The sequence below is a fragment of the Peromyscus californicus genome, unplaced genomic scaffold, assembly GCF_007827085.1.
Source record: "Peromyscus californicus insignis strain IS unplaced genomic scaffold, ASM782708v3 Scaffold_4__1_contigs__length_199733344, whole genome shotgun sequence".
In the NCBI taxonomy this organism is placed as follows: domain Eukaryota; kingdom Metazoa; phylum Chordata; class Mammalia; order Rodentia; family Cricetidae; genus Peromyscus; species Peromyscus californicus.
Genome location: NW_026294562.1, coordinates 101,305,603 through 101,325,721, shown reverse-complemented (window position 1 = coordinate 101,325,721; position 20,119 = coordinate 101,305,603). Strand labels below are relative to the sequence as shown.

Sequence of the window (20,119 nt, the reverse complement as noted above, 5' to 3'; positions counted from 1 at the left end):
CTGGGATTACAGACGCATGCTACTGCTACACTTAGCTTTACATGGGTTCTGGGGATTCGAACTCAGGTCCTCACACTTATGTGATAAAGTGCTTTACCTGCCGAGTCATCTCCCCAGCCCTCTGTCTGCTTTTGAGACCGGGTAGCTGAGCCTGGACTCTAGCTCAAGCTGGCCTCCAACTCATGGTTCTGCTGACTCAGTTTACAGAGTACTTGGCTACCACGTCCACCCCTGAACTCAATTCTAGGGATTTAAAATACACACGTCATGGTTGGGGGTGTAGCTCTCTCGGTAGAATGCTTACCGAGCATGCTTGAGGTCCCGAGTATCTTCAGCTCTCTGTACATTGGGCATGGTGGTGTACGGCTGTAATCCAACCCTTAGGTGGTGGAGACAGGATTTGAAGTTCAAGGCCACACATTGAGTTTGAGGTCAGTCTAGGATACTGAGACCCTGTCTCAAAAAAAAAAAAAAAAAAAATTGGAAAGCAAAGAAACTTGTCATCTCCATCTCCCCCGCTTTCCTCCTAAATGGAATCAAACCAAAGGCCCCAGTGTGCCAGGCAGTGCTCTACCTCTGGGCTCATCCCAGTTCCTGTTCTAATAGTAGAAGCGATAACACAATTTTAAAACCTTTGAACAACACAGATATGAGATTTTTCGAAAGTCTTTCAGGATGGTGATGAGGGGTGGGGTGTAGCCCAGTGGTAGAGCATTAGCCTAGTGTGAACAAGTTCCTGGGTTGAAATCCCAGCAGTACACACATGGGTACACATACATGGAGATGGAGGGGGGGCGAAGTTAATTATGACCGCGGATGGTCCACTGCCCTTTTGTCATTAGCATCCTCTGGCCATTGATAAAACTGTGGGTTAGGGGTTGGGGATTTAGCTCAGTGGTAGAGCGCTTGCCTAGCAAGCACAAGGCCCTGGGTTCAGTCCTCAGCTCCCAAAAAAAAAAAAAAAAAACCAAACAACAAAAAAAACCCTGTGGGTTAGCATTGTAGTAGGGTGATGCTATAAGAAGGTTGTTAAACTCTTGTGCCTTGGGCTGGGGGTGTGGCACAGTGGCAGAGAGCTCCTCTAGCATTGCCAGTGCTCACCCAGCATTAGCAAGGCCCTGGGTTCAAACATCAAGCAGGGGTGAGATGCGTCAATTAGTAAAAATAAAATCATATTCAAAATCTTGTGCCTTTTGCCAGATCCCCTGTGTATGGATGCTCATGCCGTGGACTGTCCGAGGATTCCTGGTGGAGGGGCATGGGGAAAGCTAGGAGGGAGAGGACTGAGTCCCAGCTGGTGTGGGGTCCTGGGGGAAGAGGCACCTTTTCCTGATTTGTGTAAGGGCCCACCTGGTTACAGCAGTTCATTTAGAGTGGGGAGCAGTGGGGGTTCTGTGTGGGATGGAGCATGGAGTAACTGAGGTATAGGCCAGGTGGGGGTGAGTTCCACGTAGCAGAGGTGTCTGGAACAAAGCTCTTCAGAGAACATCATCAGAGATGGGGTTACAGACTCATTGGTGGCTCAGAAACCTGAGAATGTTAGAGACTGTGGGTCTTTACCAGAACCCAGCTACAAGCCTAAAGGCCAAGTCCAGTTAGGACCAGTCATGTCAGGACAGAGGACAGGAAGTGACTGCCTGAACTGCATAGCCTCTGCTGTGCATGAGGTGACGTGTCATAGTCATCTAGGTTCCTGACTTTGGGCAGGGACAGAGACCTTTACTTCATAGAGGGGAAACTGTGGCCTAGGATGGGATCGGATATACATAGGGTTTAAGACAGGCAGCAGAGTAAGGTTGGAATTAGCCTTGGAGCCCCCTGGGAGGCACAGCCGTACTCAGGACCCCCAGAAAAGAGGCTCCAGCCCAGATGGGACTGATAAGATGTTCTTGGAGCCCGGGAGAGTCAGCAGGGCAGACCCAGCTGGGAGGAGCACAGGAAGCCGTACCGGCCTTCATGAGACCTGCATGCCGCAGCCTGCAGTCCCTGAGAGGCAGGAAATAACTTCTTGGTCCAGGGATCCATGTTGCTGTGCTCCCCCTCCCCACGTGCCCTTGCTGCCTTGGCTCAGAGGGAGTTAGCTTGGCAGGGTAGCGCGGGGGTGGGGTGGGGGCTCACTTCTGCACCCTCTGAGCTGGGAGCCCAGCCCCCACCCAGTTCCTCATAGCTACAGGAAGTATCTCCAAGGCTTCTTGCCTGCTAGTGGAAGCTCACAGTCCTGCGGACACACAGGCGAGCAGCTGGTGCCTAGGAGGGTGGCCATGCCACAGGTATTACCTGGCTACTGGACCAGGCATGGGTGGGGTGGATGTTGGGCACGTCAGGGTTTTAGAGAAGTTGTGCGGAACTCTTGGGCAGTTAGTTGTGTGGGTGTTCTGGGGAAGTTTTGTGAGGATTCTGGGGCAGTTGTGTGGGGGTTCTGGGGCAGTTATGTGCACTTGAGTTGTTGATATGAGCATGGGTCCTATAGACAGAAGGGCAGTTCTGCCCAGTAGCTGCTGGGTAAGCAGGAGGCCTTAGGCCTGGGAGGTAGGGAGGCAGGCAGAGGTGTGCTTATGTGGGGCTGTGGGGTGTGGTTTGTAGAGCCAGGTGGGTGTGTGGTTGGGGTTCCTGTGGAGATAGATCTGAAGGGTTTCTTGAGGGCTGGGCATTGGGGGGTCCCTGTCCACCGGCATGGTTTGGGAGACCTGGAGTCTTGGGGCAAGCGTGGGACTGTTCAAGGGAGTGAGGGAAGGACAGCTAGGGCCCCAGGTAGGCCTGGGGCTGCATTACCTTTCCCCTCTCTCTAGGGCTGGGTCTTGCCTTGAACCTGAAGCAGAGTCCTATGTAAGGAGGTAAAACAAGGCAGGTCACTGGGTCATAGGCCTCCCGAGCTTGGGGTGGGAGGGGCCAGGACCTTAAGGTTGCTCTGGCTGTCTGAGTCACTCTTGCAAATCCGAATGCAAAGAAGACAAGAGGAGGCCATCAGAGGGGGCACACCCACAGGGCCAGCAGGCTCACTAGTGGCCCTGCTGCCCAAACCTCTGGGGTGCCTCTCTTCACCACCCCCCACCCCCGAACTGTCTCGTCCACAGCGTCCTCGGTCCTCTTCTGTAGGCTCCCTGGGCCCTGTACATTCGGTTCCCTTTGCATGGAACAGTGTCCTTCCTGTCTCCACCCGGCGAGGCCCAGGATAGGAGGGTTCTGGAAGCCTTCCTGCTTGCCTCACAGAGGCAGTCCGTTCTCCAAAGGCTGTGTGGGCTCCAGCAGGGGACTTGGGTAAGTGTCCACCTTACCCATATGACGTGGGGTAGGAATCCCAGGTCTTAGGATCACTGTAAGGTCTAAGGGGACAGAGATGGGAATCTGGGAGGGGCTGGGATGACAGTGGCATTTGGGAGAGGAAAAGAAGGCAAGGCTGTGAGCTACCTTACTGGGTTGGTGAAGTTGGTGTCACTAGTCAGTACTGGGTAGGCACACCAAGCAAGAGATGTTAAGCGGGGCCAGAAATGGACAATGAGTTCAAACTCCGCCTTGGGATTGGGCTGATAAGGTCACTAAAAGGGTGAAAGCTTGCAAGAGGGAGTCAAGCCAGATCTGAGGAAGGACTGGCTGGCAAGGATTAAAGATTTCAGACAATTCTTTCTTCTGAAGTGGGACTAAGTTCCCTGAACTCCACTATGGATGATGGGGTTGGGAAGAGGGGCAGACTCGGGCCATCACAGAAGATGCTGAAGGCGCATACAGGCGGACCCTCACAGAGCAACCACGGAGAGCAGGCAGAAGCATGGTGGCCAAGGGGCAGTTGGGAGGACTTTCTGGAGGAGGTGGCTTGGAGGTGGGCCAGCGTGGTTGATATACTCATTGTCAGCTGTCTGTTTTGGGGGCTCCCCTATTTCAGGCTTGGGCTGATGTAGGAAATGACACAAGAGTTGTGGATGGGCCTGGAGCTTGAGGTATGTCACTGAGCATTTGGGCAAGTCACTTCCTCTCTGTGGTGTTTGTTTCTTCATCCATAAGTGGCAGGGCCCAACTGCAGCACATGACAGGCTTGAGGAGCCCTCGGGGCACAGAGAGCCCCATCAGCTGTGGCAGGTGGCAGGTCTAGTGAGCAATACTGAAGGGAAGAGCCAAGGTGATGTGGGGCGACTGTGCAGGCCTGGCTGGGTCTAGGGGTGTGGGGTGGGGTGGCTGTGCAGGCCTGGCTGCGTCTAGGGGTGTGGTGTGGACCCCTCACCTGTGGTGGTGCTGTTGATGTATGATGATGCCTCCTCAGCAGGGGCTCTGGTTCCCAGAGAGGCAGAGCAGAGCAGGGGAGGGCCGGGTGCTAAAGAACTCTACCATAGAGGCAGATGATGTTTTGCTGACATTTAAAGTCATATGATGTTTTGGTGCCACCTCGGAGAAGCCACCCTGACCTAGCCTGGTGAGGGCCCCAGGCTGTGGTTCCTGGGTGGCAGTGTTCCGCTTGAGGTTCCTGGAGGCTTCTGGGTTATGCTTCCAGCTCCTTGAATAGCACTGTCCACAAGGCTGTCTGCACCCAGTCCCCAGGTCTCTGACCTTGGCCAGTGCCCTTTAGTGCAGGAATAGGAACTTGAGAGAGGCCAGACTCTTCTTAGGGAGAGCAGTCGGTTCCTGTTTCCCAGCCCTAGCCTGTCCAGCAATGAGTTTGACCATCACCATTCCTCAGTCAGCTGACCTCAGTAGGTACTCTTGACCTTGGCTTAGGCAGCACTTTTGAGAGACAGCAAGCAGCATGGCTAAGAGAAGAGTGGAGAGCCTAGCTGAGAGTGGAGAGCCTGGCTGAGGATGGAGAGCATGGCTGAGGATGGAGAGCATGGCTGAGAGTGGAGAGCAGGGCTGAGAGTGGAGAGCAGGGCTGAGGATGGAGAGCAGGGCTGAGAGTGGAGAGCCTGGCTGAGGATGGAGAGCATGGCTGAGGATGGAGAGCATGGCTGAGGATGGAGAGTAGGGCTGAGGATGGAGAGTAGGGCTGAGGATGGAGAGCATGGCTGAGGATGGAGAGCAGGGCTGAGAGTGGAGAGTAGGGCTGAGGATGGAGAGCATGGCTGAGGATGGAGAGCAGGGCTGAGAGTGGAGAGCAGGGCTGAGGATGGAGAGCAGGGCTGAGGATGGAGAGCAGGGCTGAGAGTGGAGAGCAGGGCTGAGGATGGAGAGCAGGGCTGAGAGTGGAGAGTAGGGCTGAGGATGGAGAGCATGGCTGAGGATGGAGAGCAGGGCTGAGAGTGGAGAGCAGGGCTGAGGATGGAGAGCAGGGCTGAGGATGGAGAGCAGGGCTGAGAGTGGAGAGCAGGGCTGAGGATGGAGAGCAGGGCTGAGAGTGGAGAGCAGGGCTGAGGATGGAGAGCATGGCTGAGAGTGGAGAGCATGGCTGAGGATGGAGAGCATGGCTGAGGATGGAGAGCATGGCTGAGGATGGAGAGCATGGCTGAGAGTGGAGAGCATGGCTGAGGCTGGAGAGCAGGGCTGAGAGTGGAGAGCAGGGCTGAGAGTGGAGAGCATGGCTGAGGCTGGAGAGCTGCCTTGCCCAATAGACAGTGCAAGAGCAGGTTGGGAATATGGTTCCATGATTCAAATGCTCGCTGTGCAAGCCTAATGCCCTGAATTGAGATCTGCAGAACACAGGTAAAAACCTGGTGATGTGGGCTGGTGACACGGCTCAGTGAGTCAAGGTTCCTGCCCCCTATTCTGACATCCTGAATTCAGGTTGCACATGGTGGAAGGAGAGATCAGACTCTTGAAAGTTGTTCTCTGAGTATGTACATGCACACATGCATGTGTGCGTGTGCACACAAGTACAGTAAACAAACAAACAAACAAACCTGGATGCAGTAGTTTATGTGTGTGTGCTGCCATGCTCCACCTGAGGATGGGAGGTAGAGACAGGAGAGTTTGTGGAGTTTGTGGAGAGTGGTGGAAGTAGGCTAAGCTGCTAGCCTGGTGGGGAACAATGAGAGGCTGTCTTAAGGTGGTAGGTAAGGACACATGCCCAGGGCTGCCCTCTGATCTCAACACATGCATCATGGCATGCATGTGCACATGCTCACACATGTGCATGCACTCACAACATCACACACATGCATGAGTGAAAGAGTAGGCATATTGGCACACTTCTGTCAGCCCAGCACTCAGGAGCCTCAGTAGTAGAGGCCTTGCCTAGCATGTGCAAGGTCCTGGGTTTGATCCCATGCAAAACAAAACAAATACGAGCAATGGATTTTAACATTTTTATTTTTGGAATATGAGTGTTTTGCCGGCATGTGTGTATGTGTATTACTTGTGTGCCTGGTGCCTGAGGAGAGCAGAAGACCTGGGCATGGAGTTCCCTGGAACCGGAGCTGACAGGTGGTTGTGAGCCACCATCTGGGTGCTGGAAACTGAATCCAGGTCCTCTGTATGAGCAACAAGTGCTCTTAACAGTTGAGTCATCTATCTAACTCCTGTTTTTAAATTTTTAAATATCATCATCATCATCACCACCACTACCACCACCACCATCACGGTCAGGTTGTTCTGTAGCCCAGGCTGGCTTCAGACTCACTGTGTACCCAAAGCTAGTGAATTCTTGATCCTCCTGCCTCTGGTTCCCATGTGCTGGGATTCTAGGTGTGTGCTACCATTCCTGGCTTCACGTTGCTTTAGTAGTGTTTTAAACCCAAATAGCCCCCAATATTATTATTCATCATGGAATCAATAGCAAGACACTGAGATATTTTCATTCTTTTTCTCTTTCACTCTCTTCAAAATCCCATGTATTCAGAATTCAGTGCTCCTCATTCTGGGGGTCATGTTTCAAATGTTCAAAGCCACGGATGGCTGTGCCAGCTACTGCCCTGGCCAGGGCAGGCCTAGATATGTTGAGATGTCACCTTCCTGGCTGTGTGACTTTGGAAAGTCACTCCGCTTCCTTGTACTCTTGTTTTTATCTCAGAATCCCTGGAGGGTTGTTAGAGGGATATTTGTCCTTACAGGTCATGGTGAGGGATAATGAATTGAAGGGTAGAGATGCTAGGCAGAGGCGTGCTCTTCGCCTTTTTTTTTTTTTTGGATAAGGTTTCTCTATGTAGCCCTGGCTGTCCTGGAACTCACTCTGCAGCCCAGGCTGGCCTCGAACTCAGAGATCTGCCTGCCTCTGCCTCCTTTCACTCATAGTACAGAAGGATCCCCTGGGGCCCTGGCCAACCAATATTGGCTGACAGAAGTGTGCCAATATGCCTACTCTTTCACTCATGCATGTGTGTGATGTTGTGAGTGCATGCACATGTGTGAGCATGTGCACATGCATGCCATGATGCATGTGTTGAGATCAGAGGGTCCACACTTTACCCAGAGTACCAGTTACTTAACATTCATTTTAGAGGCTGGAGAGACGGCTCATCGATTAAGAGCACCGGTTGCTCTTCCAGAAGACCCAGATTTGATTCCAAGCACCCACATAATGACTCACAACTGTCTGTGACTCCAGTCTCAGGAGACCTGACACCTTCTTCTTGCCTCCTTTGGCATCGCAGACATAGGGTGCACAGACATACAAGCACGCAAAATACCTATACACGGAAAATAATAAAATCTTTAAAGTTTTGTCTTAACAATGCTCACTTTAAAATCCCAGCCCTGGGGAGTCAGCTGCCCATAAAGTGCCACATAAGCAGGAGGACCTGGGTTCCATTCCTATTTACCTTAGCAAGCTCCAGGACACTTGGCTGGGGGGGGGGGAGCAGGGACATAGTACAGAAGGATCCCCTGGGGCCCTGGCCAACCAATATAGCCTAATTAGTGAGAGAGAGACTTTGTCTCAGAAAACAAGGTGGATGTCTCTTGAGGAGTGATCCTTGAGATTGACCCCTGACCTTCACACACCACGGCATGCACTTACACCAGCACCCGCAGAGGCCATGCTCTCGTACAAACACCCACATAAAGTACCGTGTTTTGTTTTGTTTGTGGGAGGTGTTATTTTGTTTGATTTTTGAGACAGGGTCTAGCTATGTAGGCCAGGCTGGCCTGGTACTTGCCTTGTCCAAGGTGGCCCTCTGTTTACAGCAGTTCTCCTGCCTCAGCCTCCCAAGTCCTGGGATCCAGATGTGCATCACCACACCTGGCTCTGTTCTCAGCAGTGACAGTTGTAGAGTCCACTTACTGTAAATAAATGCTCATGAGTGCTCCCGAAGCCATTGTGCAGAGCCCAGCAGTTCCTAAGACACTCCTGCCCTGACTTTGCTTTGGGCCCCAGGGAGGGGGGTCTGTGTGTTCCATTGTGATCACGACCCCCACCTCGTCGAACCTGGGCCTTCTGAGGCTAGCCTGTTCTCTCCTCCCCTGGGAATCCCCGCCTGGCTCATTTTCCTCAGCCCTTCTAATCTCATGTCCTTGTCCCCGCTGTGCTCCACCTCTGTCTCAGCCTGTTCCGTGGTCCCCACATTCGTGGAGAGTCTTGTGTCCCCGACTCTCCTGTCATGAAAGCATCTTGCCCAAGGAGCACACCCTCCTCCCCACGCCCCGCCCCTGTCACCCCCACCCCGTGCCTCCCTCCCTGGTGCAGTCTCTTAGCAAGACTCCCCTGTAGGAGTCCTACCATTGGGGGGTCCCAACCAGGGAGCCAGTAACCCCAAGCCCCTTAGTAACTGCATGTCTCACCTCTTGCGGTACCTCACCGTTCCAACCCACACCCTCTCCTGGAAGGACTTTCTGGGGTCTGGCTCCGTGGCAGCATCCTGGTACCCTGGAACCCTCTCTCTGCCAGCTCTCTCTCTCTCTCTCTCTCTCTCTCTCTCTCTCTCTCTCTCTCTCTCTCTCTCTCTCTCTCTCTCTCTCTCTCCCTCTCTCTCTCTCTTCCCCTGTCTTTGGTTTGCCCCACCCTTCTCCTCTCCCTTTCCCCGTCCTCTCTCTCCTCCCCCTGGCATCACTTCCCTCATGAGTTTTCTCCCACACCTCTTTCCCTGCAGCATCCACCTCAGAGCACCATGAGGAGCCTTCGGGAATAGGAACAACCTCTCCAGAGGCCCGGGTGAACGTGGTGGCCGGTAAGTGGGGAGCTGGGGTCCTGAGGTGGGAGTTTCATGGAGGCTGAAACCTGGGGGTTTTTATTCTGTTTGGGGAGCTGAATTTGTGGGCAGAAGATGAAGCCTGAGAACTCAGTAGAGCCTCCCCAAGGGGCTCTGAGAGGAGAGGACCAGGCTCCAGGCTGGTTTGCTGGGTGCCAACTGATTGGTGTTTCCTCCTTGCTCGTTGAGTTTTGATCTCTTTCTCATTCCAGTGCTCTTAATGATGATCATAGCCCTCTCCTCCTTTAATTTGTTTTTTTTTGGGGGGGGGAGGGGGGACAGGGTTTCTCTGTGTAGCCCTGGCTGTCCTGTAACTCACTTTGTAGACCAGGCTGGTCTTGAACTCACAGAGATCTGCCTGCTCCTGCTTCCTGAGTGCTGGGATTAAAGGCGTGCACCACCATCTCCCGGCTTTTAAATGCTTATTTTGTTTGTGTGAGTTGGTGTGCGTGTGCCTGTGCGCACACACGTTCTGGTGCCGCAGCATGGATACGGAGGTCAGAGGACACCTTGCAGGAGTCGCTTGTGCCTTCCACCCTAGGGATTGAACGCAACACCGTTATCCACTGTGTCCCACATTCTTTTGAAATAGAGTTTGTTTTGTGGGGTTTGTGGCGCAGAATCAAAAAGAAGGATCTGGAAAGATCCTGTCTTCCGAGCTGCCATGTATCGGCTAATGTAGCTTTTTGTTTGTCTACTTGGATGTGTGTGTTCATGTTTTTTGTTCATTTTGCTTTTGTTTTTCTTTAGCCCAGATGTTTATATAATGATGCTCTGCACCTTGCTTTTCTGATTGAACATACATTTTTTAGTTTGTTTGTTTGGTTTTTGAGACAGGGTTTCTCTGTGTAGCCCTGGCTGTCCTGGAACTCGCTCTGTAGACCAGGCTGGCCTCGAACTCACAGAGATCTTCCTGCCTCTGCCTCCCGAGTGCTGGGAATATACATCTTTAACATCAGTTTATATAAACTTTAGAGCCTAGCCTACTTTCAGTTTGGAAATTGCTTCCAGGTTCTAGTTCAGCCCCGGAAGACATCACTTCTTATACTGTTATGCTGTTGAGGGCTGTTGTACCCAAGGACTCCAAGGGCATTTGTTTATGTCTTTCTATTGAATGACTTTTTCTTTTAAAACTCACATAACTGAACATTAGCTGACAGAGTACATAAAATGAATCATCTTCTTCCACACCAAAGCAGTTTTCCAGGGAGGCTGAAGTTTTGTGTTCAAGTCCATTCTAGGATTCGGAAGGGGGAGTGGAGGCGGGCAGGCGGTCTGAGCAATGTATGTGCAAGGTTATACGGTTAGTTGATTTTTCAAAAATAAGACATTCTTGTGTTCTTTTTCCCCAGAAGATCATCCAAATGACACAAGCTTTAGGCCCTGTGAGTTGTGTTTCTGTTCCTGTTCCCTCATGACCCCTCAGCCCTTAACTTCTTTCATTTGAGGAGATCTCTGGTGTGGCCTTGCCTCCTGTCTCTGTGGAGACACATCTAAGCGTTTAACTAAGTACCACACTCATCCTGGCACTCAACTTGCCATTACTGTTGCTGGCTTTTCTTGTTTGGAAAAGGCAGGATGTTCAATCCTGTTCTGGACATTTTCTTGCTCCTGTAACAGGGTCATTCATGGCAGTGTAGAAGGACCTTCCTCCTTTTCACAGCCACTGGGTAGTCTATTGAATGACTACCCCATAATTTAGTCATCCATTTCCCAACTGACGGACATTTCGGTTATTTCCATCTTCCGTAATCCACACAGTTTGGTAGGTGATAAGCATTTATAGACGCTGCTTTGGATGGGTGCCAGTAACACTGCAGGACAAATGCCTGTATTTGTGTTTTGACCCAGAGTCGCTAGGTCAAAGGGCAGTGGCAGAGGGGCTCTCCTAGTGACTGTGACATTGTGTTCTCTGAAGGCACCCCTGCCATCAGGGAGGAGGCGCCCTACCCCATGACCACTGCGTGTGCTTTCAGGTTGTTAGTGTTGGCAATGTGATGGACGGAAGGCAGGGTTGTACTTCTGTGTTCTGTTGAGTTCCTTGACCTGTGTTTAAAGACTGTGTGTGTTTTCCTTCCTCTGAACTTCTCTGTTCAGATTATCCCCCACCCCCACCCCCTTCTCGCTCTTGGTGTCTGTTGCTGTGATAAACACCATGACCAAGAGCAACTTGGGAAAGAAAGGGTTTGTTTTATCTGACAGCTTACATCATGAAGGGAAGTCAGGGCAGGAACTCAAGGCAACAACCTAGAGGCAGGAACTGATGCAGAGGCCATGGAGGGGGGCTGCTTACCGGCTTGTTCCCCATGGTTTGCTCAGCCTGCTTTCTAATAAAACCCAGCAGCACCTGCTCTGGAGTGGCACTGCTCACAGTGGCCTGGGCCCACTCACCTCAATCATTCATCAAGAAAATGTCCCGCAGACTTGCCCACAGGCCAATCTGATGGAGGCAGTTCCTCATTTGACATCCCTCTTCTCAGTGACTCTAGCTTGTGTCAAGTTGATAAAAAACTGAAAAATGTGCTCACACTCGTGTGCCTGCTTGCCCACTTGTTCTCTCTCTCTCCCTCCCCCTTTTCATGTGCCTGGTGCTTAAAGAGTCCAGAAAAAGGTGTCGGCTCCCTGGGGACTGGAGTTACAGACCACTGTGAGCCCCCATGTGGGTGCTGGGAATCAAACCTGGGGCCTTTGGAAGAGCAACCAGTTCTCTTAGTCACTGAGTGAGCTCTCCAGCCCCACATCCAGGCCTTTTTAAAAAAAGATCCCTCAGTAACACCTCAGACTTTTAGTGGTTTTTCTACCTGCCCGCCTTCTTGTGTGAGGAAGTTTTTAACCCTTGCTGGGACCTTCTGTCCCTCACTGTCTCCTCCTCCTCGAGGGGATCAGCCCAGCACCCCGGCCTCCGGCTGTGTCACACCACACCAAGGTGTGTATGCTTCTCATGTTCGTTCTTGTTTTTTCTGTTCTGTGAGACTCTTGTGAGTATTTCATCCTGGATCCTACCTGGTTTCTGCACAGAAATAGGGGTTTCTATTGTGTTAACTTGGAACCCAGTGATCGTCCTGAACACTTCTATTAGTGTTAATAACAGTGTCTCAGACTGCTTGGACGCCCATCTCAAAACTCAAATTGGTAACTATGGATAGTTTATCTGTCCTGGTGTGTGTGTGTGTGTGTGTGTGTGTGTGTGTGTGTGTGTGTGTGTGTGTATTGGTTTTTTGAAGACAGAGTTTCTCTGTGTAGTCTTGGCTGTCCTTGTAGATTAGGCTGGCCTCGAACTCAGAGATCTGCCTGCCTCTGCCTCCTGAGCACTGGGATCAAAGGCATGAGGCCGCCACTGCCCAGCCTGATTTATATTTTCAAACCTCTTTCTTATCTGTGATGCCTAGAACTCTCAGAGCAATGTAGATAATAAACACAATAATGAAGTGGATATCTCTGTCTTGTTCCCGACTGTAATGGGAATTGTTTTCAAAGCTTTATTTGTATTTATGTCTGTATGTGTGTGTTCCTGGTTATTGGCATGTGCACCACATGTATGCAGGTGCCTTCAGAGGCCAGAAAAGGACACTGGGTCCCCTGGAAGTAGAGTTACAGGTGGTTGTAAGCCATCCAACATGGCTGCTGGTAACCTCTGAGCCATGTCTCCAGCCCCTGTAACTGGAATTTTGTATTATTGTGTGGGTATATAAGGTTTGTTTAAGGAAGTATCAATCTTTTAAGTAAGCTTTACTGTCGCCTCTTCTGTGCTGTGGGGTGACCAGGTGGCTGTGCCCTTTGGACCTGTTAGTCATCTCTTCCTCTCTTCCTTGGACTCTCAGCAGCTCAGAGGCTCCTGAGTTCTTGATATGTGTGTCGGGGGGTTCCCGTTGTCCAGTGCCATCTTGGTGTGTGTGTGGGTTCCCATTGTCCAGTGCCATCTTGGGGTGTGTGTGTGTGTGTGTGTGTGTGTGTATGTGTGTGTGGTTCCCATTGTCCAGTGCCATCTTGGGGTGTGTGTGTGTGTGTGTGTGTGTGTGTGTGTGTGTGTGTTTCCCATTGTCCAGTGCCAGGCTGTTTTGATGACTAAGTCAATGAACAAATGAATGCGCTCTCTCTCTCTCTCTCTCTTGCTCTCTGCTTTGGTGGCAGGGGAGGGGCTTGCACAGAAGACCAGGAGGCTGTGTGATGTGGGCTTTTCCCCCTCAGGAGCTTTTCTTCAGGGACATGGACGGAGGTGGAGCACGCCGAGACCAGCCGTGATGCCCTTTGACCCCACATGCTCACTGAGCCTCCAAACCTGGTCCTCCCCGGGGGAAGTGCCTCGGAGGGATTGGGCCCTGTAGTCTTGAAGAGACAGTGGGGATGGAGTGTCTTGTCCAGCACCAACCATGCTGTTTTCCAGTCTCAGAGCAGTAGCTGAACCTGTAGGTTGGGGGTATGATGGCTGTAGAGGATATGATATGCTAAGGAACCTTGAACTAGATGCTAGGGTCACAGGCACCCTCAGAGGCCGAAAACCAGGGCATTCAGTCAGGCCTAGTGTATGGGCACAGTGTGGATGTGCAAGAATAAAACTCAAATTGGATATGGTGCATACCTGTAATCCCAGTGCTCAGAAAGCTGAGACAGGAGGATTAATTTAAGTTTCAGGCTAGCCTGGGCTATATAGTGAGTTTAGGACTCAAGGCCAGAGCCAAAGAGGCACAAGGTGAAACCCTGTCTCAAAGCACCAAGAATAAAAGAATAGAGTTTGAGTTCATGGCATGAGGGGTTCTGGGGCTTTCGGATTTCAGCATTCAAGGCTTTCATCTTTTGAGGATTGCAGTTTCTGGGATTTGGGGCTTTAGATTTTGATTTTTTAGAATTCTGTATTTGAGATTATGACATTCAGGCTTGTGACTGGCACGTCATGGATGCTCACAGAGGGACATTGCTGGCCATGGCTGCTGGGTTGCTGTGCCCCTCACCCATGACCTCTTATTTCAGGTCTGAGCCTGGCCCTGGGCCTCTGCTGCCAGAAGCCATGGCAGAAAGCAGCGATGCCGCTCTGTCAGTAGCTGAGTGGCTTCGGGCGCTGCACCTGGAGCAGTACACGGCCCTCTTTGAGCAGCATGGACTGGTGTGGGCCACCGAATGCCAAGGCCTCAGTGATACCATCCTGTTGGACATGGGCATGCACCTCCCTGGCCACCGCCGCCGAATCCTGGCTGGTCTGCTCCGTGCCCATGCACCCCCCGCCCCCGTGCCTCGTCCTGCCCCGCGGCCTGTGCCCATGAAGCGGCACATCTTCCGTTCACCGCCTGTGCCCGTCACTCCACCTGAGCCGCCGCCCACGGCTGGAGAGGATGAGGGCCTGCCTGCGGCCCCGCCTATTCCACCCCGAAGGAGCTGTCTCGCACCTGCCTGCTTCACTCCCCCATCCACAGCTTCCGCGGACCCTGTGCTGCCCCCACTGCCTGCCAAGCGACACTCCATAGAACCAAGTGTTCCTCCTGTACCTCCTCGCACTGGACCCCCCTACCCACAGACCAGGTGAGTGCTACATCCCTGCTGGTGAGTGGAAGGTCCTAGAGTGCAGAAGGAGCCAGGGCTGGAGGAGTGACTCCGACTGCTGTTGAGGACACAAGCTTAGAGTGTAGGGAGCAGCGCCAGGTTTAGGGCAGGCAGGGCAGAGTGGGGTGAGGTGTGGGCCCGAGGATGGCCGGGGCTTGAGGACACCTGGGTATATGCAGAGAGGGTAGGGGAGCCACAGTGGCCCCCAGGTGTCTATCCCAACAAATGGGTGGTGCCGCCATCACGGAGGTTGCCCCAGTAACAGAAGAAAGTTTGGGAGGCGTCTGAGTTCGCTGGAGCACCTGGCCTGTGAGATACTGTGGGGGATCAGGGTGTACCCTCGCACTAGGAGGTGATGTGTGCTGGGATGATGGCTCAGGTGTGGGGGTGGGGGTGCTTCTGTCTGCCATACTACGCCCCCCACCCAGGCTGTGCTCGACAAATCTCACCAAATCCCAAGACCTCTCTGAGCCTCTGCCTGCTTGCTCTCCCTCCTCTTCAGAATCCCTTCTCCTCTCCCTGGCTCCTCTCCTCCTTGTTTTCCTGAGCTTTTTCCTCTTTCCGTGGACATTCCACTTACTCTTCCTTCCAGCTGTTTGCTCCGTGCCAGGGGAGAAGCCTCTAAAGACAGGGAAGCTGTATGTTTGGGAGTAATGGCATTCTGACATTCCGCTGGGTTTTTTGAAGGGATGTGCTGAGAGAGGTCTCTTGTCCTTCTCATGGTTGGACAGTTTTGGGGGATCTTGTTGATCCCTTCAGCAAGCCTTCTATGGAGGGTGGGGATTGTGTTCTGATTTCAAGCTGGGTAAGTCAGACTTAGGGCACGGAGGGAGGGACTAGCTGGGTCCATGCAGAAACTCATTGCGGGATGGGCAGTCCTGTGGGGCAAGTCTGGAGGTTTTCTCCACTTAGAGAGGAGCACTGAGTCAGGGGACCTTCTGGACCAAGCCAGGTCTAAGGTTATGAGTTTTAATGGATGGAAATTAGAGATTTCGTGGGCTGGAGATTCAGGTTCTTGGTGCTACTGCCCCCTCCAGTGGCCATTCTCCCGCATGCAGGAGAAACATTTATTTGAGAGAGGGCCATGGCCGAGTCAGAATTGTTGGAATTTAGAGTACCCTAAACTCACCATTCCACATCCCTTCTCTCCTTCCTTCTCCCCAACCAGGGTCACCCTCTGGAGATGTTTTAGGAAGGGAGAGGTCTTCAGAAGAGGCCGATGGAAGGAATTCAGATGGGATAGGATTTTAGGCCAAGGTGTAAGCCAATCAGGAAAAGCAAGGATGGGTTCCTGCCCTCTGCCCTCCGCCCTCGGGACCTGGTGCCCTGTCTGAACTATCTGGACCTTCCTTACGTGGTTCTCCTGACATTTATATCTGTTTGGGGAACTTGCAGGGTAGAATAAAAACCATATCCACAGCCCAGGGCCCCAGGAGACTAGGTCCCAATCTCAGAGCTACAGTCTGAACATAGGTACTTGGGGAAGTTAAGGCCCCTCAGTAAAACATCTGGCCCCTCAGTAGGCATGGGGTGGGAGGGTCATAAAATGGTGTAGTACTTGCAAGGAACCTGTGTGCATTCTCCGGGCTTTTTGCTTTGTTTTGTTTTTTGTTCTTCTGTGCTTTAGGGATCGAACTCAGGGTCATGCACATGCTAGGCAAGCACTCTACCGCTGACCCATGTCCCCAGCCCCATTCCTTTACTGCAGATCACCTTGACGTCACTTACAGTGCCAATACACCGTAAATGCTGTGCAGATAACTCTCATACTGGATTGGTTAGGGAATGGGGACAAAGAGAAAAATCTATGTGTTCTCAAATTGATGTGGATTTGCTTCACGTATTTTAGTTGGCAGTTTATTGGATCTATGGATGTGGAACCATAGGTTGCAAAGAACCTTCTTTGATCCCCACAGTCTGGGACCATTCCTCAGGGCAGAGTGGTGCCAGTCCTGGCGTCCTGTGCCCTGGGGATGTAGCATTAGGAGTCATGGGCATCTGTAGTCCTCAGCTCATGGATATACAAAGTCTTTAGGCTTTTATTTATTCATTTATTTTTTTATGTGTGTGTGGGTATTTTGCCTGTTTGCCTGTCTGTACACTGCATGTATAGGTATACATATGCACATTAGGCCAGCTGTCGGGGTGGTTAACGTGTCTGTGTACTTGCATAGTTGTGCTGGATCTGCGGGTAGCCATGCTTGATCCTGATAGGTACAGGATCCGTGCAGTTTCAACGGTGACAGGCCCTGCGTGTGTGAGCTCATCGGGGCTGAATAGACATATACACGTGCCCACGGCTACTGCTGCTGTGGGGGTTGCCGTGCCGGGCTGTATTATTAGTAGCGTGCAGATGCTGTTTGGGTAAGTGAGTTGGCACATTTATTGTTTGTGTACTGGCAAGTGTGAGTCACTGTGCACATATGTGTGTGCATATGCTGCCAAGAGCCCGAGCTCTTAGAATGTCAGCTCTCCTAGAGTCCTGGGATCATTGTCAGTTTCCTTTACTGTCGAATCCTCTGGCAGGGCTGGGGATCTAATAGGCCCTTCGTACATGTCCTGGGGGTGAAAGGTCAGTGCCGCCAGGAGCTTTCATGCTGCAGGTGCTGAGCTTGGGTGCCTGGAGATGAAGTGAGCAGGCCTCAGCCCGTACTGGCTGTGGATCTAAAGGGCCCTGAGCTTATCACTTCAACCCTTTGCCCTAATCCATGTCATACCACCCGTTGTGGGAAGGAGACACCTTCAGAGGAGCTGATGGACAAAGTAAGAAGCTGATAGGATCCAAGGCCACAGACAAAGGTGTAAGCAAACCAGAAAACCAGCAAGGATGGAGCTTTCTGCTTGGCCAGGTTGAGGGCTTTCAGAGCCAGGCTTACATGTGGCATGGGAAGACCCCACTTCACCTCCGAGTCTGTGATACAGTCTGGCATTTCAGCCTGTGGCCATGAACTGGCTGAGGGGGTCTGGGGCTCAAAGATACCCCACCCTGGAGGGGAACCAGCATTCAGATCCTGCCTCCTGGCCTTGTCCCTGTCCACTCAGCTTCAGGTGTCAGAGACAAACCCTCTGAACTTGCTTCTCAGGGGTCATAGAGGAATCGCTTCTGATCAAGGGTCCCAGAGGCACTCCACACAGCGCCTTCCAACTCTCTGTGGGTCTCGGCTTCCTCCTCTGGGACTTGGATGCCTTGAGATATTTGCGGGGAAGGAAGTATTTGCCCAGAGTGGGCAGCTACCAGGCTGGAGTCATACCTTGGAAGGTTTCCCTTCTGTGCTGTGAATGCCTTGCAGCCTAGCCAATCGTTGGCCTTTCTGGGGCTGATCACCTGTTGCTAGGGCAGAAACCGTTCCCTTTGGAGAGCCTGTTTTGCAGCCTCTTTGGGCATCCTTCAACGGGTGGGGACTGGGAAATCCACCATAAGGGCTAGCTAGAATCAGGGTTTCCTGGACATTCATCCTGTGAGGCCTCAGGGGACCAACAGATGGGGCTAATTGCCCCATTTTAGTTTAGACGGTACTGGTGTGGGCCAAGGGGTGGGGAGGAAGTATCTGCCCCAGGGGATTATGGGTGACTTTTCTCTCTCAGTGTTTTCAGGAAGTGTGTTGGCCCAGGCTGAAGGGGGTGGGGATAGGAGAGCGGAGAGCAGGAAGCAAAGACTACAGCTGGACACGGACACACACACACACACACACACACACACACACACACACACACACACATGCACACGCACGCACGCACGCACGCATGCTCACTCTCTCTCGCAGATTTATGATTATATTCAGAAACACACACACACTTAGAGAAGTGATCTACACACATTCAGAGACATCCCTGGGGCTCACACCTGCAAGGGAACAGGACTTAGGCACAGCTGGCAGCAATAGGGACTCGGGCCACAAGACCAGCCCCGGGCCCACATAGGCTTCCAGGGGCAGACACAGGCCGCCTTGGCAGGCTTCCATCCACCTGGCTGGAGCCTCAGGAGATCTTAGGCCCAGGATTCAGCAGGCCTCTGAGGGTGAGTGAGGTGCAGCCCTGGCCAGGATGTTGGACAGGTGGGAGGCCTGGGAGTCCCTCTTGGGCTGCCACTCTGAGCTGCTTTCCCAGCGTGCTCTGGTGCCCCTTGGTTTGCTCAGAGTTTTCTTTTACATTCTCCACTGCTCCAGTTTTTTTTTACTGCCCTTTTCTAACACCCCTCCCCCTCCTCTTTCCTTCTCTCTGGGTTTTCAGGTCAGTGTCTCCCTGTCAGCCTCTCCTGGATCTACTAGGGACTCCAGTACCTGTTTTCTGGTCCTTTGTCGGACCGCCACACCGACTGTGGTCGTGTGTGTGTGTGTGTGTGTGTGTGTGTGTGTGTGTGTGTGTGTGTGTGTGTAAGAGGAGTCTCTGCTCTTTGGGCCTCTGGTGCCCACCCATTCTATTCTGTCACCAATTTCCAGTTCCCTGCACCATCAAGAAGTTCCCTTGGGGAGATTTAGGAGAGCTTGTGCACTGTCAGACTCAAGACTGCTTGCTGTGCGTCTAAACCCCTTACCCCCAGCCCGAGGTGACAGGGATCTACCTGCCGAGGACTGGCATTTCATTTGTGTGGGTCCTCCCCTGCTTGCCAGGTTTGTTAATTGGTGGGTACATGTTGATTATGAGGTTGACCTTCCCTCTTTCCAGTTACGAGAAATCCCCAATGAACCCAGCACCCTTTGGGTCAGAGGAGGGTCCTGGAACTGTCTGAAAGCTCCCCAAGGGCTGACCTGTTCTTCTTGTCCCCAGGGAGAAGGTAGGACTAGGCCCAGGAGGTGCCGAGAGCAGAATGGTGTATAGATGCTGCCTGCCTCCTGTCCACCACAACAGGACTAGTCTGTGAGGCAGCTCGGCAGGAGTCAGACCGGAGAGTGTGTGGAGGGCCGAGTGGGCTGTGTGAACTAAAGTGGGGGAGTGTTTGGGTGGGTTTCCTGGAGGAAGAAGTGTGTTTTAAGCATAAGGGAATTGGTTTGTGGTCATTCCATGTAGAAAGCCCCAGCAGTGGCCTGGCCCACAGTGGTGCTTAGCAAAAGGAGCCCCTGACCCAGGAAGAAGTGCCCTGGGCTGTGGGGCCTTGGTTGTGTGCTGAACTCTAACTAGGTGCCGTTGAAGGGTGGACTGGGGGCTGTGGCCTTTCCAGAGCAGGATGCTGGCAGGGTAGCTGTTCAGGGCAGCCCCTTTGTGTTCAGTGACACATAGGCCGCAGACCTCCGTTCTAGCAAAGGGAGCCTGACAAGAACTTTGTGCATTGTGGCCTGGGCAGAAGTGAGTAGGACAGAGGCAGGGCTTTCTGCTGCAGCAGCCCCAAGGTGGAGGAGGAAGGACAGAATTGACATGGAGGAAGCAAGGAGTGCAGGACCGGGACCCAGCTGCTGAGGAGGAAGTGGGCAGCTGGGAAAGTTTACCACTGGAAGGGGCCACCGGGAAAAACTGATGTCTCCAGATCACTGGGCCTGGCCTCCTCTTGCAGCTGTGCTGGTGAGGGTCCTAGGATTGGCCTGGGACCCTTGAAGGTCCATGTA

The 20,119-nt window shown here is 52.5% G+C and overlaps 1 protein-coding gene across 5 annotated transcripts in view; it reads left to right on the top strand.

Moving 5' to 3' along the window:
• The window catches only part of Arap1 (ArfGAP with RhoGAP domain, ankyrin repeat and PH domain 1), a 64,692-nt gene that overhangs the window by 12,193 nt on the left and 32,380 nt on the right, over nt 1-20,119 (top strand). For all 5 annotated transcript variants that reach the window (XM_052714016.1, XM_052714014.1, XM_052714015.1 and 2 more), the window contains exons 2-3: nt 8,946-9,023; nt 14,013-14,558. In XM_052714016.1, coding sequence (XP_052569976.1) covers nt 14,050-14,558 — 509 coding nt within the window. In that variant the 5' untranslated portion in view covers nt 8,946-9,023; nt 14,013-14,049. The remainder of the gene's footprint in view (nt 1-8,945; nt 9,024-14,012; nt 14,559-20,119) is intronic.